This window comes from Hippopotamus amphibius, chromosome 17 (genome assembly GCF_030028045.1).
Source record: "Hippopotamus amphibius kiboko isolate mHipAmp2 chromosome 17, mHipAmp2.hap2, whole genome shotgun sequence".
Classification (NCBI taxonomy): domain Eukaryota; kingdom Metazoa; phylum Chordata; class Mammalia; order Artiodactyla; family Hippopotamidae; genus Hippopotamus; species Hippopotamus amphibius.
Window position 1 is genome coordinate 20,679,987 of NC_080202.1, and position 27,003 is coordinate 20,706,989.

The following is a 27,003-nucleotide window of genomic DNA, read 5'->3' on the forward strand; positions in this document are numbered from 1 at the left end:
GTATTGCTTTTCCCTAGGATTAGATCCTTGTTTCCTGCACTGAACTGCTTGCAGAAGTATAGTGTGGGAACAGGGCCAGGACAATGCTTGGGGTACCAGAGTTTCCTGTATGTGCTTTGAAAGTCTCTCCAATCCATTTAGTTTTTGAAATTTCTTGGTTTATACTTTAATGAAATAAAATCTCTGTTTTTAGACAAAATGTCACCTATCACCAAATTATTAATGTTTCTTTAAGCCTAAAGGGATAAGAGATGGTGATACAGTCTGCTGAGATTCCTCTGACAGACAGACGGCTCAAGACCTTTTATGCATGGAAGAGAGCTTCCAGTTTGAATATGGTTACTTTACCAGTGAACTAAAGGTTCCAATACACAGGAAGAAACTTTAACGCTTTGAAGGCTAGATGTCTCAAATGAGACTTTTCCCCCCTAGAAGTTCCACTATACTTTTTTCATTTGACTGTGCTGCACGGCTTGCAGGATCTTAGTTCCCTATCAGGGATTGAACCCGGGCCATTGGCAGTGAAAGTGCAGAGTTCCAACCACTGGACTGCCAAGGAATTCCCTATTTTTTTTAATGGGACTTTTCCTAAATAATCTTCAAGCATCCTTTTAGTATACAAGACAGTCACAAACACAACTTTTCACAGAGGGGCGTTCTATTAGACAAGAGTATGTGATTGTGAATGCTCTGGCCTTCATTTACCTACAGACTCTGAGAATTCACCCGCCATGATACCCTGACACCCACTATCTTCTTCTGAAATAGCCTCTTCAAGGTCACTGATGATGTACAGTTTGCTCTATACAGTTTACCAATGTCATTACATTGTTGTGCTCCTTACCACAGGCACTTGACATCCCACCTTGAAACACCCACATCCCTGGGCTTCCTTGATATAACTCTCACAGTGTCCTGTTCATTTTTTAAATGTGTTAAAAAACATATAACATAAAATTTACAGATCTCCCAGATGTGCTCAAGTCTCTTCTTCTCTAATGCCACTAGCCTAGTGTAGACCACCACCTCTCAACTGTATGGCTGCAATGACCCTCCTTTGCTTTCAGTTTTCCTTCCCCACATCTTCCCTCCATCCTGTGTTAATAATATAACACTTTAAAGTGTAGACTGGAACATGTCTCTTCCTTACCTAAAACCCTTCATAAAGGCATAACCTATGCCTTCGGGAACCTGTTGGTCTGAAAAACAATGGATCTTAAATCAAGGATAGAGAAATCTGTCTTGAAGAAGTGAATTGTTTTTACATTTATGTTCTCTGAATACTGTTAGATCTTTGATGACAGAATCAGGCTTGGCATATAGTAGCTATTCAATAGATTGCTGTTGAATGGAGTGAATGAGAAAATGGTTGTTGAATGTTCCTAAGATTACTGCCATTAAGTCAACAATTATTTACTAATCATAATGTGCTGGCCTCTATGCTGTCTTCTTCAGGGGATACAAAGTTTCTCCTTCCATGAACTTGACAATTCGTTCATTTATTCACTAAATATTTATTGAGCACCTACTATGTGGCAGATACTGTGGCAATGATGGGGATACAGTGTTGTACAATATAGGCATGGTACCTGGCCTCATGGAGATTTTGGTTTAGTAGGGAAGATACCCATAAAAGCAATTACATAAATAATTATTTAATTAGAGTTTGTTATAAGGGTTATTAATGAAAAGCACAGGAATCTATGAGAACATTTTCTAGAGGGTCTTAATCTAGGGTTAGGAATGGTTGATGTGGAGAGGGGCAGGGTAGGGGAATAAGACATAGATACTGATAAGGATAGCAAAAGAATGTGGTAAGTTCCATTAGAACCTCAAGCAAAGCACTAATGAGACTTTAGAGAAAGGAGAACCATACTGAACAGAGAAATGTGTTCAAGATCCAAAACAACTCTTCTTTAATGGTGAATCTCTGGGCATGCAGCAAAAGCATACAGCAAAGGCAGTAGTCTAGGCAAGGAGGAGGATGCATGTTTGCCCAATGTCCTCTAAATTCTCCAAGCCTCACTTGGGAGCTTGTCAGAAATGCAGACTTTCAGGGCCAATTCCAAAACTATTGAGTCAGAAGCTGTAGATCTAACAAGATTCCCTAGGTGATTCATAGAGACCTTACAGATACCAGAATGAATAATGATGTCACATCAGAAGACTGTAATACATTTTGCACCTCCACCAACAAGAGGAAGTTCTGCTGTGGAGCACTGTACCACTGTGGTTTTTTTGATCTTTACTGAGTACAGCACACAAAGGAAGTGCAACCGTTAGGTAGAGTCATTTCATAAGGGCCTCACTGTTATTTATTTATTTTTAAATGAATACACCTTATTTTTTAGAGCAGTTTTAGATTCATAGCAAAACTGAGCAGATAATACAGAGAGTATGTCCTGTCACTACGTACATACAACCTCTTCCCACTATGGGTTTTCCACACCCCAGTGGTACATTTCTTGCAATCGACACTGACACATTATCATCACCCAAGGTCCACAGTTTACGTTAGGGTTCACTCATGGAGCTGAACACTCTATGGGTCTGAACAAATCCATAATGACATGTGTCCACCATTATAGTATCATACAAAGTGGTTTCACTGCCCTAAAAATCCCTTAAGGTCGCTTTTTCATTTTTAACAGGTACAGCACGTGCAGAAGGCACTGGTTGGGCAAAGTCAGTTTTTATTTCAGAGAGAATTCAAAAATTCTTTCAGCTGGTGACGAGATTGACCATGTGTTGTTTCAGAACCTCAGGATAAAGGGAAGCATGTGAGCTCAGAGGAGAGAGAGGGCCAGGGAGGGAAGTATCTGTTTCAAACTCGACTACTTGTGCTCCCTTATAAACTTGGTCCTTTTTGTTCATCAACTTCCAACCACCACTCACCTTCAATTCAGTCATACGATGAATTAAGTTCATTTGCTTTGGCTTTTGAAACTAATTTTTAAAACAAGTACTTTTTAAAGTGAATTTCTGAAGGAATTTCTTCACGCTTGACATGGTGCAAGTGGAATTACCTTATATTGATATTTTCTGTGAGCGCCCATCACATAATATATATTTTAGCTGAGTTTTAATTTTCAACTTATTAAAAAGAAGTTCTTCAAGTTTAAGTCTGAATTCAAGGCACAAGGAGCACTAACATCCACATGTCCCTACCACATTCCAGTCTGTTCATGGTTAGTTCATTCAACCTTCCCAGCAACTCTGAGAGGTGGGTCTGTATTGTCTACGTTGAAGAGAGTGAAGGTCAAAGAAGTCAAATAACTTTCCCACGGCTTCCCAGGGCCAGAAACAGTCTGACTCCAAGGACCACGGTCTGTCCACTGCAGTAAACTGTTTAGTGCTTCCAGACCGCATTTTAAGGAGCTGCTGTGAACCTGTAAGTTATGTATTTGCTGAGGACACGATCGACTATGACATGTCTTTCTTTCTCTTGCAAAGGGAATCGTGTGGTAGACAACCAATCAGCCCCCACTTCACCTAAGAACTCCTCATCCTTCAAGGGTCAGTTCCCACATGCCCTTTGAAAAATAGTTCTTGGCACGATAGTCGGCCCTCACAAAGAAGAAACTCTCTCAATCACAGGATACACACCGTCCATGCACCTAGACGTGTCTGTCGTGAGCTGGGTTTTGTTGGACCCACCAAGTCCTAAAGTTGGATGGGCCCAGCCGCTGTTCATCATAAGACAGAAATGACACATGCAGACTGAACCTGAGCAGAGCCGCAGGGCCCAGGTAAGTGGCATGAACAGGGAGCCCAGATCCCACCTCCCTGCCCCATGTCACCTACCACAGCTGAACCAGTTCACACCCACGGCTGTATGGGGGCTAGAGGAGCAACCAATACAACTGGTGAAAGAAGAGGAAAAGGCTCAAACCTCAGAACAAGAAAATATGTGTAAGGTGCCTGCTACCTTGTAGGCAATCAGCAAATTGTTAATTTGATTTCTTTGATTTCTGTTTTATTCCACTTGCTTTTAAATTTAATAAATCAGTAATCCATTTTCTCTAAAAATAAGACATTACAAATAGGTCTAAAGACCCTTTGAATCTGTCTCCAATCATATGTCCCCTACTCCCACTCCTCAGTCCCCCATCACACACATTTTTTTCAGTTTGGTGTACATGAGATCTTTAAAATTTTATGTATGTATGTACCTATATAAATTCTAGAGAATAGGTTTGGGTGTTTTCTTCACATAAATGTTACACATACATATTTGTCAACTTGCTTTTTAAAATTCAGTTATATGTATTTGATTATGTATGTGTGTATGCATGCAACCTTTTGCTGCGGAAATTTTCAGATGAACATGAAAGTAGAAATAATAACATAGTGAACCCCCACATACCCATCACTCAACTTCAACAATTATCAACATTTTTTCCAATCACCTAATATCCACCCAGCTTAGTTTTCTAGATTATTTTAAAGGAAAATCCCAGACAGTATATTATTTTACTTATATACAGTGCAGCATGTATCTCCATCAGATAAGAACCTTTAAAAGTGGATAACCACTTAAGGACATGCACTTAATTCAGCTCAGCAAATACCTGTTTGTCCAGAATAACAAGTTCAGCTTTTTGAGCAGAAAATAAAGCTGACCTTAATTATTTTATCACTGCATACTCCTTGAGGTGAGAAAATGCTAGTTTCTCTAAACTTTGTAGGCAGAGAAAACAGTTGGCATGTGTTTGCAAGGGCAGCTTGGTTGTTATGTTGGAAAATATTGGTTTTCACATGCATTTAAAAATTGCACATTCGATATGATTTGTATTTTCTCTGCTTTTGTAATTAAAGAGATTGGAGCTTTAAAAAAAAAAAAAGTGGATAACCACTATGCCCTTATCACACTAAACAAAATTGATAATAATTTCTTACTATAATCTAATACCCAGTCAGTCACTGTCAGAGTTCCCTGACACTCACAAGTTTTGTTACATATTGTTTGTTTAAATCAGGATCCAAACAAGGTCCACACATTGCATTTAGCTGATAGGTGACTTTTGTTGTTGTTGTCGTTGGGGCAAGGAATAGCAACTTTATTGGGAAAGTCAGCAAACCAAGGAACCATCTTGCCTGAGTTAGAAGTCAAGCTCTTTTATACTAAAAGGGGAGGGAGTAAAATCAAACACTTCCTGGTTCCCATCAGCCTCCAGAGGAGATGTGTTAATTTCTTCTTCCCTGCAGTCATTCACAGGTGGGCCTGGTCAGGATGTTTCCTGTGAGCTAAACAAAGGTATTTTAGCTTAATGCTCATTACCTGGGAAGTAGGGTTCCCAGAGGTGGGCCATTATGCATAATTTAAGCTTACAGGCAACATCCCTTTAGTGATTAACTTGTAATGGAATACAAAAGGTTCTTCCCTATTACATAGGTCCATCCATGTTGCTGCAAATGGCACTATTTCATTCTTTTTTTTTATGGCTGAGTAGTATTCCATGTATATATGTACCACATTTTCTTTATCCATTCATCTGTTGATAAACATTTAGGTTGTTTCCATGTCTTGTCTATTGTGAATAGTGATGCTATGAACATAGGTGTGCATGTATCTTTTTGATGATAGGTGACTTGTCTTTCTTAATCTATAGCATTAACCCTCTCTTTTCTCCCCAGTTATTTGTTGAAAAATCCCATTCATTTATCCTGTTGAATTTCCTACATATATCATTTAGTTGATTGCATCCTCATGGTGCAATTTAATTTCTTCCTTGATGCCCATGTTTCACCTAACCTGGCAATTAGACCTATAGAACTAATACTTTCAGGTTCACTGATGTGTGTGTGTGTTGAGGGGGAGGCTGTTTGCTAGAATACCTCCTAGGTGGTGTTGCATGTTTGCTAATGTACACAATGTCTTATAATAACCTCTGACTGGTGAGCAGACTGAGGCCCTGTCATTCTGATCCATCTATTATAAAGTTCCCCATCAACCTTTCATCTAGTGAACTGGTTGGTCCTCAGCCCTGGCTACACATTTGGAATCACCTGGGGATCTTTACAGATAACTCAGGTTTTTATTTACTTGGTCTGCAGTGCAGCCTACACACTGAGACTTTCAGTTCTCCCCAGCAGCCAAGTTATAGAACCATTATCCTGGTAGTTTCAGCATCCATTGATGACTGTTACCTAGATCCATCAATTCACTAGGGCTTGCAAAATGGTGGTTTTCCTAATTCCATCATTTTTTCCTGAATTTATTACCTGACATTTTTCTGTGCAGAACATTCCTCATCATATCTTTGGTTGCCCTGAAATAGTATTCATACACGAAAGGAGTATAAATGCTTAATAATTTCTCTTTGTCAATTTTCAAAATGATGATTTAGTGCCCTAGCATGAATTCACAAAGGTGAACAATGACATTTTTAAAAGTGTGATTATGAACTCATAGATTGTTATATATGAAAGTAATTTGAAATTGTAGAGGAAATGTTATTTCTCTTTGGTTTCTAAAGCTCCACTTAAAATATGCCCTTGAGGCATCCCACCATTTTTCGACAACATGGATGAAACTTCAGGGTATTGTGCTAAGTGAAATAAGTCAGGCAGAGTAAGACAAATACTGCAAGATATCACTTATATATGGAATCTAAAAAGCTAAACTCATAAAACAGAGACAGGAAGGGTGGTTACCAGGAACTGGGAGGTGGAGGAAATGACAGCATCTTATTAAGACAATATCAAAAATGACATTAATAGCGACTTCCTAGGTGGCGCAGTGGTTAAGAATCCGCCTGCCAATGCAGGGGACACGGGTTCAATCCCTGCTCCAGGAAGATACCACATGCTGCAGAGCAACTAAGCCTGTGCACCACAACTATTGAGCCTGTGCTCTAGAGCCTGTGAGCCACAACTATTGAGCCCATGTGGCACAACTACTGAAGCCCACCCACCTAGAGCCCATGCTCCGCAACAAGAGAGGCCACCACAATGAGGAGCCTGCGCACCACAATGAAGAGTAGCCTCCCCCGCTCACTGCAACTAGAGAAAGCCTGTGTGCAGCAACGAAGAGCCAACACAGACAATAAATAAATAAATAAATAGATAAATTTATTTAAAAAATGACATTAATGCCATGCTTTAATGAAAAATTATGATATTTTCCAAACAAAAATTTTAGTGAAAAGTGACATTGTTTCATAATTCTGCAAAGCTCTGATATCTGCTTTAAGAGAAGACAGCTAAATTCTCATATCTGCTTTTGCATTCAGTCTGTTGCAATATCACATATAATGAAGCCTCTAGAAAACTCGACTGTACATTTGTGAAAAAATGAGAGTGAAGAGGTAGATAATGTTTTGGTATTAAAATGAAATTAGTTTGGGGCGTCCCTGGTGGCACAGCGGTTAAGAATCCGCCTGCCAATGCAGGGGACATGGGTTCAATCCCTGCTCCAGGAAGATCCCACATGCTGTGGAGCAACTAAGCCTATGTGCCACAACTACTGAGCCTGTGCTCCAGAGCCTGCGAGCCATAACTATTGAGCCCATGTGCCACAACTACTGAAGCCCGCACGCCTAGAGCCCGTGCTCCATAACAAGAGAAGCCACTGAAATGAAAAGCCTGTGCACCACAATGAAGAGTTGCCCCGCTCACTGCAACTAGAGAAAGCCCCTGGGCAGCAACGAAGACCCAACACAGCCAATAAATGAATGAATGAATAAATGAATGAATGAATAAATAAATTTATATAAAAAAAAAAAGAGGGGGCGGCCGGGTCCCGGCCAGGACTACTTCCACTCCGGCGGGGACCCCCCCCCCCACCACGCTGCCGCCCCCCCTCCCCCCTGCGGTGGGATTGCCTGTGGGGAGCCCGCGAAGTTTTATGGATACAATAACTTAAAGAGACAGCCGATTTTTACGACCCAGCAAGAGGCGGAGCTGGTACAATATCCTGACTGTAAATCGTCCAGTGGTAATATTGGTGAGGACCCAGACCACTTATATCAGAGCTCGTCTCCTTCTCAAATGTTTCCCTGGATGAGAACACAAGCAGCTCCTGGTAGACAAAGAGAAGGACAAACCTACAGTGGATTCCAAACCGTAGAGCTGGAAAACAAATTCCTTTTTAACCCGTATCTGATCAGGAAGAGAAGAATCGAGGTTTCCCACGCCTTAGCCCTCACTGAGAGACAGGTAAAAAGCTGGTTCCAGAACAGGAGAATGAAATGGAAAAAGGAGAACAACAAGGACAAATTCCGGTTTCCCGACAGGAGGCGAAGAATGGAGAAACCAAAAAGGAAGCCTAAGAGCTGGAGGAAGACGGAGCCGAAGGCCCAACAAATTAACTTCTACCTTTAAAATGTTATCACTGACTATTAAAACTAATGATCAGCAGATGCTGGTGGACACCACCTATTTTCTTGGTTGGGAAGTACTTTACCTGTAGTTCAAGCTACCTTCATGTCACTGCTTTTGAGGTTTCTATGCTTTGAGAGGGATTTGGGTGTTTTAAAAAACAGGTTCTAGTGTCACACAGAAACAGCCCTTGAGCTGTCCTATGTAAGAGTAATCTGATACTGACCTGTAGCTATATTTTTATAATGGTAGATTTTAATGTCTGAGCTGGTGATTTTGCCTCAACAACGTAAACTTCCTAATGAGTAGCACTAAATAATTGAATATGAAATGCTTTATTAATCAAACAAGTGCACTTGAACATTTTATATCTTTTCTTTATAGTGAGTAAATTAAGTCTATTAATGTTTTAAAAAAATTATGCTCGCAGAATATTTACTTTATATTATTTGATTTAAACATATTATTTATATTTTTTCTTTCTACTTTTATAATGAATGGTTTGGGTGCCTTCTGTTTACTCCTAAAAGGTTTCTTTGAGTATTTTGTAAATGTAATATCTCTGGGAAAACATCTGGGCCAAATATTCGAAAAGCACATGTTAGCTGAAGAGTATAATGTGTAGTCCTGGCTCTGCAGCTTCCTTAAACTTGGGGAAAATGTTGGGCCAGTGGCAGAAGTTTCAGGACAATGTCAAAGTTGACATTTAATAATTTTTCTATAGTTTATACAGATTATGGCAATTTAATCATCCAGAGTGAATGAATACTTGAAAAGCCAATTTTAACATTTTCACTCATATAGTTTTTACTCTGGCAAGTTGCCTTGTGGAATGCGACTCTCGTTTCTGAACTTGCTTTCATTTTGAACTCTGCTTGGTATCGCCTGAAATTGCTAGGTCTCTGTGCTGTGGCCGCTGCTGTGATTCCAGTTTTTTTGAGGAGGTGCCATATTTATTTGTATTCCCTTCGCTCTGTTTGCACGCCCATTGTGAGCCAACTTGCTGTGCTCATCTCAGATGTCGGTTGGTACATCCTCTGCTGTTCTCCAGGTTGGCCTCACCTATTTGAAACAAGCCTTGAGAGCAAACGCAGAAAAATCCGAGTGTAAACAACCGCTGCAGCACATAGCTAGTTCCTTAATAAAAGTTATGAATCTTAAAAAAAAAATTAGTTTTGACCTAGTGGCCCCTCTGAAAGGGTCTTGGTTCCTGAGACCGTATCATGAGAACTGTTGGGGTTTTTTTCATCTTTATTGGAGTATAATTGCTTTACAATATGGTAAGTTTCTGCTGTACAACAAAGTGAGTCATCTGTATTTATACATATATCCCCATATCCCCTCCCTCTTGAGCCTCCCTCCCACCCTCCCTATCCCACCCCTCTAGGTCATCACAAAGCACCTACCTGATCTCCCTGTGCTATGCAGCACTTCCCACTAGCTATTTTACATTTGGTAGTGTATATATGTCAATGCTACTTTCTCACTTCGTCCCAGCCTCCCCTTCTCCACCTCCCTCCCCTTCTCTCGGGTCCATATGAGAACCGTTTTTAAATGTCCTTTTTCTCTCACAAGATATTGTGGAATCCTTGTGATTCTTTGCAGAATGGCGGAACATGTGGATTAATGACTATTGTACGGAAGTCTGAATCATGATTTTAGTTTCCTATGGCTGCTGTATCAAATTACCAAAAATTTAGTGGCTTTAGGCAATGCAAATTTATTACCATACAGTTCTGGGGATCAGATGTCCAAAATGGGTCTCACAGGGCTAAAATTAAGATGTTAGCAGGACCGAATTCCTTTCTGGAGGCTTCAGAGGAGATTATGTTTCTGGCTGTCCAGCTTCCAGGCTCCAGTATTCCCTGGCTCATGACCCTTTCTGTCCTCAAAGACAGCAATGGCTATAGTCAAGTCTTCCTCAGGGTGCATCACTCTGACACTCACTGTCTCCTCCTTCCACATTTAAAGGACCCTTGTGATTACAATGGGCCCACCTAGATAATTCAGGATAATATTATTTTAAGCTCAAGTGATTAGCAACTTTAATTCCCCCTGCAATCTTAACTCCCTTGCCATGTAACATAACCTCTTCACAAGTTCTGGGGATTGGGATGTGGACATCTTTAACAGGGCCATTATTCTGTGTACCACACTTATTCTCAGTGAGCTAAAGATCTGAGGGAGGGTGGGGTGAGAAAATTCCGAGTCGCACTTTCCCTTCCCTACACCTGTAAAAGCAAATGGAGGACTGGGCTCACATCAGCTGGGCTCCTTCAGGAAAAGTGTAATCACCCACTGGGACAGGAAAAACATCAGGATACTCTTGGATCTCTATGTGGGCGTTGGGAGGGTCAGAAAACCGACATTCTCTTCGATAACCTTTCTGATGTGTGTGATTTGTATAAACATTTGTAAGGGATGCCTCATCCCTCCTCCAAATAAATTTTGTTTCAGTGAAATTTCACCCCACTTTGTAAAATGGCAAATACTGTTCAAAATATTGTAATAATGTTTATGGAAAATTTACTTTTAAATTTTGTTACTGAGAAAAGTAAAAAAGAAGAATCGAAAAATATGTTTTTGCCTGAAAAGTGAATGTTATAAACAAGTTGCTTGGATTTGAAAGAAAGACTGTGGAGGCACCGATAGGGCTCTATGCTAACACTTGTGGCTGCAATAACCCTCAGTCCCCTAGTAAAAGTTTTAACATAAAAGTCTGACCGGTCACAATGTCACTGAGCATGGGGCCCCAGCATCAATCTCCCTGCGTCTCTCATGGAGAACACTGAATCGGGTTATCTATGGACCAAGACATACACACCATGGCATGCAGCCTCCATCTGTACTGTGACTTCAACCTCCTATGCTGGCAGAGGTCACTGACACATGGCTGCCCTAGGCAGTGATTCTCTTTAATATAGTGATTCTCTTTCTAGGAGAGACTGCCCAAACTAACTTATGTCATGTGTCCCTTTAACCTCCCTTCTCATTAGCTTGGTCCCTGCTTAGCTTGTTGAAGGACAAAAATGTAAATGCTGCATTAACCGTGTGTGTGTGTGTGTGTGTGTGTGTGTGTGTGTGTGTGTGTGTGTGTGTGTGTGTGTCCAGTAGCAGTGGCTCTTGGCATTTATTTTTGGCCAGAGCAAAGCTAAGAGTTTCACTTTTAATCTTGAGAAAAACACTAAGAATTAATCACATTCTGCACTTACTTCCCTCTCATCCCAAACAGATAAACATACAAACAACTGGAAAGGCAACATTCCCTTTCTCCTGACCCTCCAGAAGCTTGAGACCAGGAGTGGGGCATGGGAGAGAGGGGCTGGGGTCAGAAATGAAGATGGAGCGGGGGCAATTATGATCCCAAAGTGAGTGGGAGCTAAGGTCTTTTGCAAAAAAATTTGAAGACACCTGAATAATTTGGGGACCAAGGGGGAGGAATGGAATAATAAGCAGGAAGGACCCTGTTCACACAGCAACCTACAGCATGATCTAGAGACATGGATAAATCTTTAAAACAAACTGTTCTAAAGGAGTTGGAGCAAGCTCTGTAGAATATACAATTTACATATGACACTATTTACAAATGGTTTAAGTGTTTATGAATGTAAAACAATGCCATGCATCAATAAGTGACATATACACATGTAATAAAAAGTATACAGAACTGCATAGGAATAGTAACTTCAAATTCAGAAAATTATACTGGTTATCAGGTGAGTAGGGGATGGGCTGGATGAGGGAGGAAACCAGTGCGGGGTACACATAAGTTTTGCTAATATTTTATCATTTAAGCTGTGTAGTGAATACATGGGTGTTCAATATATTATTCTTTTTGTACTTTCATATACCTTAGCTATTTAACAATGCTTTTCAAAAATTAAAGAGCCTAACCCCAGCCCCCAGAGATGACCACAAGTGATGTCCGGATGTTTCCCTCCACTTTGATTTTCCAATAACTGGCCAGCATCCTCGTGTCTCCCTGGGCCTCCCCAGCTTGGCAGAATCCCTTGCCCAGAGTGACCTTGTCCTTTTTGGGCAGGGATTTGAATGTGCTTGGGCAGCGAGTTAGACTCACCAGAGGCATTTGTGGTCCTAAGATGACTTTTTTCAAGACCATTTCCCATTTGCTCAAAGCTTCAGATTCTCCCCATCCCCAAGGGTTGGGCTGATCCCTGACCAGGTTTTGAGATGTGAACTAGTAAAGGGAGAGCCGGGCCAGACTGCAGTGGCTGAATCCCCGTCTGCCCCAGGCTCCATAAGTGGTCTCAGTCTCTTCAGCTAGGTCCAGTCAGACCTCTAGCTCTAGAGGAGAAGATGGGAGACTGTTTGCTGGGAGGGCTCCAGTGGTCCATGTGAATTGGAAGTGATGAGATGGAGAAACATCTATTTACCATAATTTTAAGAGGGTGGAGGAAGACAGGAGGGCGCCCTGGGAGAGGGACACGACTGAATGCTCCAAGGGTCCCCAAATGCTACTTACACCCCTGGGAGCGTGGGCTCCAATCAATGCCCAAGCAGCCAATTCCTCGCCCCCTTCGCCACGCTGGGCCGCCCCTTCGGCTCCCCACAAGGCCACCGCAAAGCCACCGCGGCGCAGCACCGCGCCACCAGCTCGGGCAAGTCCCGAGAGTCACAGGAGGAGTCCTAGTGAGGGCGGAGCCAGAGCCTCTGCGAGCGCCTACTACACGTTTGGTGATAGAATAAGGATGAGTGCACTGAAAACTGATGGTTCTGCACAAGACTTGGGTGTGATGAGGTCTGCAGCGGGCAGATGAATCAAAAGGACAGTTTCTCTTTTCTTTCACCGAAATACCATCGTGAGAGCATGGCGGAGTTCTCCCAAGTGGCGGCACTCCCGGCGGATCTCCGTTGGAGCCCTTAGCAACAGTCATCACCCTTTTACAAATTAAACTACCCTCAAAAGAAAGGAGGCAGAATCAACTGTCTCCAGTTACCAGGTGGAGATGGGGCGAAAGCGGAAGCTTAATTAACCGCATGACGCAGGGCGCAGCGCTCCTACTTCCTTACTTCCCAGGTGCAGGGCAGTCGGAGGGCAATTGGAGCAGGAGTCTGGGGGCTTGGAGGCCTTGTGCGGGAGACAGCTGCTGAGTGCCCTGAGGCCGGGGAGCCTCGGGGAGGGCTGGAGCGGGGCCGGGAAGGGCTGGGGGACGTGGGCTTGTATCCAGATCCCCTCCACCCTAGCCCACCTGGGTGGGGTCGAGAACTGCAAATCTCAAAAAAATTAATCAGAAAACACAGAAAAGCAACAAAGAGCCCTCTCCCCGCCAAAAGCAAAAAAAAAACCCAAACCCCACACCCCACCTATATCCACCACAGGTAACCAGGGCTGTTGTCCTTGCAGGAGTGGGCTTCCTGGTCCACACAAACGATGCGGCTGGGCTGTCTCTGTCTGCAGTGCGGTCCTCCCCGCCACCGTCAACCCCCATGAGGGGTTACTGAGTTTAGCTGACATAAGGACCCCACCTGGAGGGGTCAACGCCTTTGCTTTGAACTCGGGAGGAGTGCGCTGCAGAGCGGAAACTTGGCGGGTAGTGAGTTCCCCAAACTCCTCTGCGCTGGTCCTGAAAAGTCCGGCTTCTTTCCCTCCCCAGGTCCTCACCGGTTCCGACCAGGCCGTGGCACTGCCCTGAGAGATCTGGTCTGCTGATGCTCAGTAGCAATTTCCAACAACAGGCGGGCAGTGGAGGAGCTGGGAGGCTTGGAAAACCAGGAGCGCTGGGGAGGAGGATGAGGATGAGGTGCACAGCATCTCAGCCTAAATCTTACCAAACCAAGCCTAGTAAAATTTCCCCACTGTTAGAAGCACGAAGAACTTTAGAGGAAGCAACTAAACCACACACCAAGGCTCCTGAAGATGAAGGCAGTGAAATGGTGGGCCTGGGGACAAATAAGTTAGTGTCCAGTTAATTGCAAAAAGTTGTGTTCTGCAAATTGCCTGTAAGCCCCTGGCTTGCAGCGTCAGTCCTCAGTTAATAGCATGTGCCAGGGTGGGCGGGCTCCCAGGTAGCCCATGAAGCCCTGTATCCCCCATCAAGTGGCTCTGATGTGTTGTCTGCAGAGGCTAGGCTGCGGCGATTTCGTTCCCCTTCTGCATGTGACTGTCAAGGGGAAATTCTTGAAGACTAGCGCAGTAGGGAGGGGAGGCTTGACGGTGGGACTTCTGTGGTGGCTCCTCCGGGTTCCCAGACTCTTGGTGGATCTCCAGAGGGCAGAGCCTCTAGGAGGAGATGGGGGTTGTGGCTAAGGTTTGCCTGGCTTTTCTCTATCCGAAGGTGCCAAGGTTATGCCTACCTTGGTGGGGAAACAGAAACTGATTCCATTTCAGTCTGTCAGGGGCGGGGATGAGAGTTCTTGTGGCCAAAGAAGCAGGGGAGATAAGCCACTAAAGCCTCACAGCTTCCTGTGTCAGAAGTGTTCATTTAAATGTCACCACACTCTTCAAGTCTTTTGCTTAAATAAGAAAATGAGCCATCACAAATTTTAGGACCTTCTTGCAAGTGGACGAAGAGTGAAATAAGATGATCCACTTGTGCCCTGATTATGAAATTTCAAAGGTGATTATGCCTATCAGAAAATCAAAATCAATTTCAGTATTACTGTCATGGCAACAGGACATTAAGTAAACAATGGTTCATAGTTACAGTATCTTTCAAGGCTAATAGGCACTGTTCACAGGCTAGAGAGACAGTCTCTGAAGACCAGGTGTTTTGGAAGATTCCTTTGCTAGAAAAAAAAAATCTACAAGGGCAATTTTATGAAATGCAATACTTTCCGTTTTAACGCACCTATAACTCCCTTAGGAGAGAGCATTTTCTCTTATTTTGTTGAGGTAATTTTCAGTAGTAGTTAGGAGGGCCTGCTGTTTTCCACACCAAGCACTAGATTTCCACTGAGAAAGACTTGGCAGGCCTGAGAAGTGTAAATTTACAACATAAAAAACAAAGGACAGGGGAGGGTGGTGATTATTTTCAAATAAATAGGAGGGCAAAGGTCTCCATCTGGAGTATGTAGAATTCCAGACTCTATACCATTAATCCTATCATAGATTTAGTTTCCATGGAAAAAAAACTTAGCAACAGCAGGCACATAAATATCCTACTGATTTCTGAGCTAATTATCTTACAATAAGTCCCCTACATATGCTTCAAGTTTCAAACTTTCAAAGATGTGAATGTGCATTTGCATGTCCAATCATGGAAGTTAGTTCACATGTCTGCACACACTGTCATGTGCTACAACCACTACAAGTGGTTGTGCTTCTGTGTACTTTACTGTACAGTACTGTATGGAGTACAGTAGTACAGTATCTTTATTTCAAACCCAGGATGTCCAGAAGCAAGCATAAAAGCAGCAGTGATGTAGCTTGTACTACTGTACTTTTCAAGGTACTGTACTATAAGATTTAAAATGTTTTACTTTTGTGTTTGTTTTTTATGCATTATTTGTATAAACAGTATTTAAGTCTATTACAGTACAGTAATATATATCCGATTGTGTAAGTTGGGTACTTAGGCTCTGTTGCACCTACCAACAATTGGACTTATGAACACGCTCTCAGAACCGAACTTGTTCGGGTGTAGGGGACTTACTGTATAATGTGAGAAATAAGCCCACTTGTCTGATTACCAAAGAAAGGACATGGAAGCCCTGAACACAGCAAAGTGAGATTTTAATAATGGTCTCGCAAGAGCGAGTGTCTGCGGGACAGGCACACCCCGGGATGGCCACGGAAAGCATTTTATCCCCTAGTTTGCAAATCCCTCCCCTGGTTCCTCATTGGCTGAGTACTACCGGGTTCACATGTTTTCCCAGATGTCTCCTACCAATGAGGAAAAAGTAAGTATTTTGTTGCTACTTGATTGGAGAGTTTAGACTTCCTTTAAGAGGAGGTGACTGGAACCACCCTTTCCTTCCTTCTGTTACTTTTTGGTGAGAGCCTTTGGTCACGTCATCAAACTTTACTCCATTTTCTGGAAATGAATCATAAAACATCTACTGTCTCTCACAATAATAAATATTCTTACTTATTTTTTTTTTTTACAATTATTCATGTAAGTAGTTTTTAATAGCGTTATTTGGGTATTTCTGGCAAATAAACTGCACATATTTAAAGTGTACAACTTGATAAATTTTGACATGTGAACCCATCACTGCAATCAAGGTAATGAACATATACACCACGCCCAAAATGCCTTTTTGCAATCTCTCCCCCCCACTTAGCCATACCCTGCCACCATCCCCAAGAAACAACTGATTGGCTTCCTGTCACTATAGAATAGTTTGTATTTTCTAGACTTTTACACAAACGGAATCAAATATGCACTCTTTTTTTGTCTGGCTTCCTTCACTCAGAATAATTATTCTGAGATTCATTCATGCTGTGGGTACCAACAGTTCTTTTCTTTTTTATTGCTGAGTAGTATTTCATTGTATGGATAACTAAAATTTGTTTCCGTTGAAGGGCATTTGGGTTGTTTCCAGTTTATGACTTTCACAAATAAAAGTGTTATGAATATTCATGTACAAGTCTTTGTATGGATACATGTTTTCAATTCTCTTGGGTAAATACTTAGGAGTGGAATGACTGGGTCATACATTAAATGTATGAAAATACCGAACTCTTTCCCAAAATCGTTAGTTCTTTATGTTCCTACCAGGATTGTATGAAAGTTCCCTTTCCCCCACATCCTTGCAGACAGCTGGTATGGTTAACCATTTTTGCCATTCTAATAGGTGTATTAATTGGTATTTCTCTGATGACTAATGGTGTTATCTCATTGTAGGTTTTTAAAATATTTAATTAATTAATTAATTATTCTGGCCACACCACGCAGTTTGTGGGATCTTAGTTCCCTGACCAGGGATCGAGCCCATGGCCCCTGCAATGGAAGCATGGAACCCTAACCACTGGACAATCAGGGAATTCCCTGTTTTATCCATTTTTAAACTGGGTTGTTTGTTTTCTTATTATTGCCTTTCAAGAGTCCTATATGTAATCTAGATACAAGTTCTTTATCATATAATCATTTACAAATAGTTTCTTCTGGTCAAGGTTCATATTTTCATTCTCTTATGTGTCCTTCACTGTTAAGAAGTTCTTAAAGTCCAACATATCAATTTTTTTCTTTTATGTATTGTGCATTTAGTGTCAGCTCTAAGAAATGTTGGCCAAACTCAAGGTAAAAATTTTCTCCTATGTTTTCTTCTAGAAGTTTTGAAGTTGCGAGACTGAATATACAAATGGACACTGGCCAGACTATATAAAAATAGAACTCTGACTCGTTGTGACTCACAACTCAACTCACAACTCTGACTTCCAAACCAGCTTGGGAAGCCTAACCATAACCCCTGCAGCAACTGGCCAAAAGTGGTCAGGACTTGGTCAATAGCTGCTAGCTTCCTTAATTTTTGCCCCCACTTCCAACTCAGGACCAACCAAAGAAAGCCACATAGGCTCTCCAAACCAATGACATGAGAATGCCCCGTGCGCTGTAGGTCCAATTCCAGCTTCCCTAGAGCAACAACCTCAAATCAGACCACCCGAGCTTCTCTTTTTTCACTGTAAAGCTCCTGCACTCCTCTGCCTGCCTTTGAGTCTCTTCCACCACAAGTGATGGTGGCCGATTCCCTTGATATACTGAACTCTGAGTAAACAGCCTCTGCTTGCTCTTATTTGGGCAGTCTTCATTTATTTCCTCATGATTTTAGGTTTTACATTTAGGTCATGATTTTAGGTTTTACATTTAGGTCTATGTACATTTAAGTACATTTTTGTAAATGGTGTAAAATATGAGTTGAAGTTCATTTCCGTTGTGTGTAGATATCCAATGGTTCCAGTCCTATTTGCTGCGACAACTGGATTGCATTTAGGAAATGTTGAAACCCACCTCAACCTGCCAGCCTGGTTGTTCCAAACAAATAGTCAATAATTTGTTAGCTCCAAACAAATTTTACACACACACACAAAATATATACTATATATTTTATTACATAAAAATAAAGTATATAACAAGATGGGAACTGCCTGGACCAAAAGAAGCTAAAGTATCTGTTCCACTGCAACAAGGATAAATTACCAACTCAATCAGATTTGCTCTTTCCAAAAACTGGGCTATAAAATAAACTGGGATTGCCCAGGTTTCAATGAGAGAGGAAAGACAAAGCACCAAGGAAAACAATACATATCAGCACATCCTAGAGACACCCTGACCATGAAAGCTTTCCAGTTGCCAAGGAGAACTTGGCAGAAACTTACCAAAATCACAGCATGAAAATCACCTCTTGACCGATTCTCTGGTGGTGCTTGGCTTCCAGCAGACTTAGCTCCTCAACCTGCCCTGCACACTTAATTCCTGCATGAATCTAGCTTCAAGCTCTGTGGGAATAAATGAAGTGACCAACTTCAGAAAACGGACCTTAAAGGTCCATTTTCCAGCCTCCCCTATCCCTGTCCTATTCTAATGGTGTATCTTCCTGTTTTTTAGGAGAACATTTCAGGGTAAGAACAGGACAAGTGCTAAGAAGATGAGTCTCAAGACTGATTTTGAAATGAACTTTGCTGAGTATGATTTTTTAAAAAATTAATTAATTAATTAATTAATTTGGCTGCGCCTGGTCTTAGTTGTGGCACGTGAGATCTTTGATCTTCCTTGTGGTATGCAGGATCTTTAGTTGCTGCATGTGAACTCTTAGTGGCAGCATGTGGCATCTGGTTCCCCGTCCAGGGATAGAACTTGGGCCCCCTGCATTGGGAGTGCAGCGTCTTAGCCACTGGACCACTAGGGAAGTCCTGAGCATGTTTTAAATGATGGAAAAGTCACCCTTGGGAATGAGTAAAGGAGTGGAAGGAACCCTCAACTGCAGAAGAAACAGAATGAGAGCATCTTGCATGCAATGTGCTTTGCTGAATTCCAGAGGGGGAGTGGTCAAGGCTGAGACTGAGAACAAAGACTATAATTATGAAAGTCATAGAGTAGGACTGTATCTGCCTTCAACTTTCAACGGCTATTTAGATGAGATGCAGCAGGGAGCCCTCTTTCTGATTTTTGCAAAATCATAGAAGGCCAGAGGCCTCTGGTATATGGCTGGTTACCTTGTGCTCCTCTTTGTACCACAGACACAGAACATCTACCGATGTCATAAATTCTCGGGAAGCATTCCTCAAAGGCAAGATTCAGACTCTTACAAATATTAATGAATTCAATTCATTAAGTGTGCAGAAAGTTCAGGTTCGCGTACAAAATGAAGGCAACATAAAGGCTTCAGCTGCTGTTTTATTTGACAGCACTCACCATCTTCAGTACCTGGAAAAGCCAACACATTGAATTTAAGATGTTCTCAACAGAGGTGTCACAATGCTTTACCAAGAGTCTCCCCAGGTGTGTTTCTGCATTTGCAAACACTGAGGGTTTTGGCCTGCGTGATGAGACCTATCAAGTCACTGGACGTGAAAAAGAGAAACTGGATCTTACCACCTTGAGGGCTGCTATTGATCGCTGTATTAGGAAGTTACCAGTCCCTCACTTCTGTATACAGAGGCGTGGGATAAAATATGCCACCAAATTTGTTGAAGTACACAAGCAGGGGGCCCTCCACAGATATGTCTCCACAGTCAAGGTGGAATGATTCTACTGTGCAGTGTTCCAAAGTGCCTAGCTCCTGGCAGGTGAAGGATAATCGTGTGAGACAGCTGGCCACAAAGGAATGGGCAGTGTGGATGGTGCAAGAAGATCCAGGTCAGGGAACAGAATGAACGATTTTTAATGTTTGCTGAGGTGGGAGGAGGTGAAGGAGGAAAGGGAGGTATTATTTTAGAATCTGGGGAAAGAGAGGTACCCTTCTGAGGTACACATGCCTGATTTATTAATTCCTCTAGATACAGTTGGTGGGTCATTGCCCCTCTTTCCCTCTGCCCAGCTTGAATATCCTGCATTCAACAAATAGATGCCTTGGCCTAGTAGACCCACTACAGTCTGGTGCAGAAGGTTGTTTGGCCTAGCTATTTCTATTTTCACATCCTTTCTTCTGTTCCTATTCAAGTCTCTTCTTTCCCTTTCTGATTATGAACTCACGTTTACTTATTCAGGAAATTCCTTTTTCACATGTACATATGTGTCCTCTTCAATTTACTGCCACTTTTCCCTGCCTCCCCACTCTTGTATGGTTCCCTGATCAAATATCCTCCCTTTCTCAGAGCTCCACTTCCATTTTTGAACCAAAACACCATCACACCTCTCTTTTCTCACTTTTCCTCCCAAAAGCCAACATGTGGTGCTAACCATGACCGACAGGCCGAAGAACAGTGTTGCTGTTATGCATGTACCTTGGAAAAGGAAAGCCTAAGATCAAACAGGAGAAAAGAAAATCAACGGTAACTTCCTTACAAGTCCAGAAAAACAAAGTCCATTTCAGAATCTTCTCAGAAATCTATGTTCACTGACCTTCACATCTTCTAGTCATATTTTTTAAGTATTTAGGAGCCACAAGTGCTCATAGATTCACTATCTGCAATGGCGCCAAACAAGAAAACAACCAGATTATCTATTGACACAACAATGGATAAATGTATTGCAGTATATTTGCATAACGGAATATTATTCAGCAGTGAAAATGAAATAGGGATAGAGTAGGATAATTAAATAGTTTAGAAATCCCACTGGAGGATTAAAGACAAAGAGGGAATTTTAAGGGAGTTTGGGAGACTGTTGTAAGCTAATGACTACTCAGGAAAAGAATCAGTAACCTAGCAACAATCTACACTACCTTGAAGGAAGATCAGGTGCGTCCAAGCACCATGCACACTAAAGCCACAAGTCCTTATAGTTAAGACACAAGACAATAGACACGGGGTCTGAATCTCGTTACATGAAGTCAGGGAGTTAATGAATCCTGAGGAGTAGGGTTTCTGCATGTAGCCAAGACAGGAATATAGGAGAAAGGAAAAAGAAACGAGGTGAAAGGGGATATTATGCTGAAACCTGAGGTGAATCATCACATTTTATTATATGTTATCACACTTTTGCTAATATACATATGATTTGAATAGCACCATGACAGTCCCGGTTAGATCAAACAGGGTTCAAAGAGGAACTAATGATGTAAGCCTGGATTGGGCCAGGGCAGGCACACAGTTATTAGTGTGAGACCCACAGCACCGTGGTTAGAGGTCCTGCTCCGCTAACAGCCTCACAGAGGTCCTGGCGGCAGAGAGGGTGGTGAGAGGCAGATCTTGGCCTTTTCCCGGGGCCCTCCAGGCCCTTCAGCCTCAGGACTGGCAGGTAAGCTGGAGGTCCTGGGGACAGGCTGGGGGCTGTGTTCTGCAGAGCTCCAGAGCGCTAGCCACAGCCACCCACGGGCCAGGCCTGGGCACTGGTGGGAGCACCCAGATCAGGTGCTGCATGAACACGCCCAGACAGGATAACTAGCCTGCCCAGGGACCCCCTCCTCTTAGCCACAGCCTGGGCCTCAGAGGGTGAAAGTTGAGCCTTGGGACCTTGCCTTTTCTTGTCAGAACAGAGAATAACATTTGTTTTGGTGGAGGTTTATAGGAACATTGTGACCTGACCTCAAAAACAAAGGATCTGACACCAAGAAGTCTGCAACAACTAACCATGCCCTTCCCTCACCTTTCCTATAAAAGGGCTTTGCTGAAAGCTTTCAGGAAGTTCAGGTATGAGCCACCTGTCTCCTTGCATGGCCCTGCAATAAATCTTTCTCTGCTCCAAACTCCCACATTTCAGTACTGTTTGGCCTCACTGTGTGTGGGGCACACTGGACTTGTGTTTGATAACAAGCCTTGGCATCTACTCAAGAATGAGGAAGAAAGCGGTCTTCTCCCCCCCATTCTTTCTTTGATTACAAAAATGTAGTCCTTTTTTTTTTTTAAGGAGAAATAAAGGTATTTTATTTTATGTTTTTTTTTCATTTTTTCTTCAGATCTTTACTGGAGTATAATTGTTTTACAATGTTGTGCCAGTTTCCACTGTACAACAAAGTGAACCGGCTGTATTTATACATATATCCCCATATCCCCTCCCTCTTGAGCCTCCCTCCCACCCTCCCTATCCCACCCCTCTAGGGTCACCCCAGGCATCGAGTTGATCTCCCTGTGCTATGCAGCACTTGCCACTAACCATCCATTTTACATAGCCCACTTTTCGGGGCTGCCCTCCCTTGCCTGCCCACTTGTATCTCTCACAAGTGTCCTATGCTGATAAACTCACTCTTTGCCTAATGCTGAAATTTCTCTGCGATGAGACAAAACAACCTGAGCTTCAGTAAGTCCTGACACCAGGTGAGCAATTTGAATTAAAAGGCAGGTGGGTTTGAATCCCCTCCTAAATCAAGGATCATGGGTTCACGTTCAACTCTGAGGCGTGCCCGGGTTCTAGTCCCCTCGAAGGAGTGTGGCTTCAGACAGAGCCTGCTCAGGAGACTCAGAACTCTTCCAGACACAAATCCGAACCACTAAATAAACTATACGATGTTAGAAACTAAATGGTTTGATGAGTGATTTTTTAAGGCAGTTTATAAAACACTCCTTGGGCAGAGCCAAAGAAGCGGGGTAAGAGGGAGCAGGATGTCCGCGGAAGTTCCCGAGGCAGCCTCCGCGGAGGAGCAGAAGGAAATGGAAGACAAAGTGACTAGCCCAGAGAAAGTTGAAGAAGCAAAATTAAAAGCACGGTATCCTCATCTGGGACAAAAGCCTGGAGGTTCAGATTTTTTAAGGAAACGATTACAGAAAGGGCAAAAATATTTTGATTCTGGGGATTACAACATGGCTAAAGCAAAAATGAAGAACAAGCAACTTCCTACTGCAGCCCCGGATAAGACAGAGGTCACTGGTGACCATATTCCCACTCCACAGGACCTTCCTCAACGGAAACCATCTCTTGTTGCTAGCAAGCTGGCTGGCTGATTAAAAGAGCTGAACTGCATGAATCTTCTAATTCCCATTATTTCTCATTAACATGTTACTTCTCCACTTTTTATTTCCTTTCACTCACTAAGTCATTTGAGAGGGGTGGCTTTCCAGGTAGCGGGTAGTGTGTGCTGCTATTGTAAGGGAATATACATGTGTACAGTTTTGATTAGTTTAACAGTGCACTGATGAAGAGAACATGTTAGAGCAACGTAAAGCAATCTACTTGAAAATAATTGTATATATTACCTAACTCCTAGTGTAGGGCTGGTTCCAACAAGTAACAAGCAAGATTTACAGTTTTAATGTTTTGGCTTTCTTTAATTCATCTTAATTATAGCTTTGTGTGTTACTCTTATTTAATATAACCTCTGTTGTATTGATTTCTTCTGTGTTTTCCTTTTGGATTTTGTAAAAACAGAAGTTTAAGACCACAAGTTAGAAGAAAGGTCACATATTTCAAACACAAATAGATGGGGCTTCAAAAGATTTGTATCCTGTGCTTGAACTTGAATGGCCTTAAATCTGTTTCAGCTTTAACAACAGAATTTTACTTGGGCAATATTTGCCCATTCTGGTGTAACTTAGTGACTCTAGTGCTTAACCGCTGCTGTTGAAGCTAGTGTTCTTATTCAGTTCTGTAGTGTTACAATCTCTTTTGTTGAAGATGTGAATGAAGTGTGCATGTGCATCACCTGTTGAATTCACTTTGGTGCCATTTTGTAAATACAATAGTTTTGCACAACCTCTCACAACTGTCTGTATTAATTTCACATATTAAAGAGTAGATGATGTGGCAACCAGAAGCACAAGAGTTCCTACACAAAACTCTGTCGTTAGAGCTTTTGTATAGTAAGAGTAGTCTACAGTTTTGGAGTTACAGACTACCAAACTGAAATCCTTGCTCAGTCTGCCGTAGACTTCAGCTTTTTCATTTGTTACTAATATCCATGACATTCAGTGGCCTTGTGCAAATATGATATGTTGCTTAGGCATATCTTCTGTCCTATGCAGAACATTTCATTTTGACTTTTATGAAAATTACAATTCATGTAATTTATATAAACTTTTTCAATGCAAAAACATTTTACTTCCACAGTCAATTTTGAGGACACTAGAAAAAAATACTTTGCCTCCTGAAAAATAAAAAAAATAAAACACTCCTTGAATCTTTTGTGAGAAAAGACAGATGATACTCAATCCCTTAATATATTTCAAAGAAAAGAATCAATGTCGAAATTTAAGGAGAGACTACAAGATTTCTAAGCTGCGGTTGTAGTTTTAAATACATATTACACAACGCATTAGACTAAATCTTGTCTAGTAAAAATCTCGTTTTGAGGAATGTGAAGAATTAGCAGCTGCCCAAATTCACATATCATATTTTCAAATTCTTAAGCTTAAAAATTCACTCTCAAAGTTTTCAGAGAATACAAAGGCAGACCACCACGGGCCCCTCCCTCCTCCAACTCCTGGGCCCTCGGGCTCCTCAACCGGGCAGAGGGAGCGAGGCCCGGGTGGCGGCCTCACGGAGGCCAGACCCAGGGACAGGTCTGAAGGCCGCCACCCGAGCCCCAGCTTTCTGAAAGGGAACGGGGGTCTGGACATGGACAACCGGCGGGCACATGGGGCAGCGCTGCACCGCGGCCACGAAGTCCTAGTATTTCAACCCGCAAATCAACTCGTTTGCTGTGGAACAACCCTCCAAAACAAATGCACATAAACTTAAAGGAAAAGCTGGCCGCGTGCCCATCTCCATCTTGCGCTGACTTAAGGCCGGTATCCGTGGGAGACCCCATCCTTCCAACGGCCACTACGGACGAGGCCGCAGACGGTTTACAACCCAAGTCCACAAATTCAACCCGCAAGCCTCGGCGTTTGCTCATCGGCACCCGCACGAGCACCAGGCAGCACTCGGAAGACGAGACACCGCGCAGGCTCCGGACGCCGCCCGCACCTCGGCCGCCCGGAGCCGGACCGAGAAACCCGACAGGCCGCCCGCGAGGAGACCAGACCCGCCACGCCCCGGGCCGAGCACCGCCCCTTCCGCACCCCGCGGAGCCGCGCCTCCCGAGGGTCCCCCTGCAGGCGCCTCTTCCCCGCAGGCGCCCCACCCTCCACAGGACCCCCCACTTCCCCCCACCAGCTCACCGTGCTGGTTCTCTTCCTGCAGCCCGGGGGTCTCGCTCTGTGAGTAGCGGCGGGGAGAGAGCGCTTCGGCAGCGGGGAGGTTAACATTGAGGTGGGCGTCAGCGTATAGGTAGGCGTCGGGGACGGGTCAGGGTCGGCGACTGGGTCAGAGTCCAGGTTGGGGTCGGGGTCGGCGTCAGTGTCGAGGTCGGCGTTGGGGTCGGGTCAGGGTCGGCGTCGGGGTCGGGTCAGGGTCGGCGTCGGCGTCAGCGTCCAGGTTGGCGTCCGGGGTCGGCGTCAGCGTCGAGGTCGGCGTCGGGGTCGGCTCAGGGTCGGTGTCAGCGTCGAGGTCGGCGTCGGGTCAGGGTCAGCGTCGGGTCAGGGTCGGCGTCGGCGTCAGCGTCCAGGTTGGCGTCGGGGTCGGCGTCAGCGTCGAGGTCGGCGTCGGGGTCGGCTCAGGGTCGGTGTTAGCGTGGAGGTCGGCGTCGGGTCAGGGTCTACGTCGGCGGGCCGGAGCTGGTGCCGGGGAAGGAACAGGAGCTCCTGGTCTAGCAGCTCAAGCACGGTTCTATTTCCTATACCAATTCCTCTCCTCAGGTACTCCAATTATATGTGTATAAGGCTACTTGACTTTGTTCTACACCTTACTGGTGTTTTGTGCTTAAAGTATGTTTTCTGTGTTTTCTGTTGCTACGTCTTCAAGTTACTAATCTTTTCTTCTACATACAGTGTTTGATACCATTAATCACATTCATTATATTTTTCATCTCAGATATTGTTTCATCTTCTAATCTTTCTTTAGAAGCTTGATTTGGATTCTCTTTTAATATTTTGGATGGTTCTATTTAACATGTTTAATTTTTCTTCTGGTGTGTTGAACGTATGGAATACAGTTTAAACGTCTGTTTATTATATATCTGTTAATTCTGAGTCAATTTCAAATGGTTATTTTCCTCTTTGTGGTTTGTATTTTCCAGCTTCATTGCAGACATGATAATTTTTAATTTTTTTAAGTTTTTTTTTTTAATAAAAATTTTTAACTTTAAAAAGATTTAAATTTTAAAAAATTTTAATTAAAATTTTTTTGGGGGGGGCCCACAGAGTTGTATGCAGGATCTTAGTTCCCTGACCAGGAATGGGTCCCACACCCTCTTGCAGTGGAAGTGTGGAGTCTTAACTATTGGACCACCACGGAAATCCCACACGGCAATTTTTTAGTGGATGCTAGACATTGTGAGTTTTAGCACTTTGGATGCTGCATGTTTTTGTAGTCTTATGAGTACTCATGAGCTTTGTTCTGAGATGTGGTTAAGTTACTTGGGACTAGTTTGATCCTTTTGGATTTTTTTTTAAACTTATTTATTTATTTTATGGCTGTGTTGAGTCTTTGTTGCTGTGTGTGGTCTTTCTCTGGTTGCAAGTAGCAGGGGCTACTCTTCGTTGTAGTGCTCAGGCCGGCTTCTCATTTCGGTGGCTTCTCTTGTTGTGGAGCACAGGCTCTAGGCATGTGAGCTTCAGTAGTTGCAGCACATGGCTCAGTAGTTGTGGCCCATGGGCTTAGCTGGTTTGCGGCATGTGGAATCTTCCCAGCCCAGGGATTGAACCTG

The 27,003-nt window shown here is 43.0% G+C and overlaps 2 protein-coding genes and 2 pseudogenes across 2 annotated transcripts in view; all 4 read left to right on the plus strand.

Moving 5' to 3' along the window:
• The window catches only part of UNC45B (unc-45 myosin chaperone B), a 42,116-nt gene extending 38,309 nt beyond the window's left edge, over positions 1-3,807 (plus strand). Inside the window, exon 21 of the transcript XR_009050095.1 lies at positions 3,454-3,807. The gene's annotated coding sequence lies outside the window, so the exon portion shown is untranslated. The remainder of the gene's footprint in view (positions 1-3,453) is intronic.
• LOC130839552 (homeobox protein Hox-D8-like) lies at positions 3,714-8,312 on the plus strand (annotated as a pseudogene).
• Positions 8,313-12,775: 4,463 nt separating this feature from the next.
• On the plus strand, positions 12,776-20,098 carry LOC130839553 (schlafen family member 5-like; annotated as a pseudogene).
• Positions 20,099-22,896: 2,798 nt separating this feature from the next.
• Positions 22,897-23,354, plus strand: LOC130840604 (cAMP-regulated phosphoprotein 19). The gene has a single exon (XM_057716278.1). The coding sequence runs from the start codon at positions 22,925-22,927 to the stop codon at positions 23,261-23,263; it is 339 nt and encodes a 112-aa protein (XP_057572261.1). The 5' UTR covers positions 22,897-22,924; the 3' UTR covers positions 23,264-23,354.
• Positions 23,355-27,003: the final 3,649 nt, after the last annotated feature.

Coding starts and splice junctions, on each gene's coding strand:
- LOC130840604 (XM_057716278.1), top strand. CDS start 22,925: ATGTCCGCGGAAGTTCCCGAGGCAGCCTCCGCGGAGGAGCAGAAGGAA.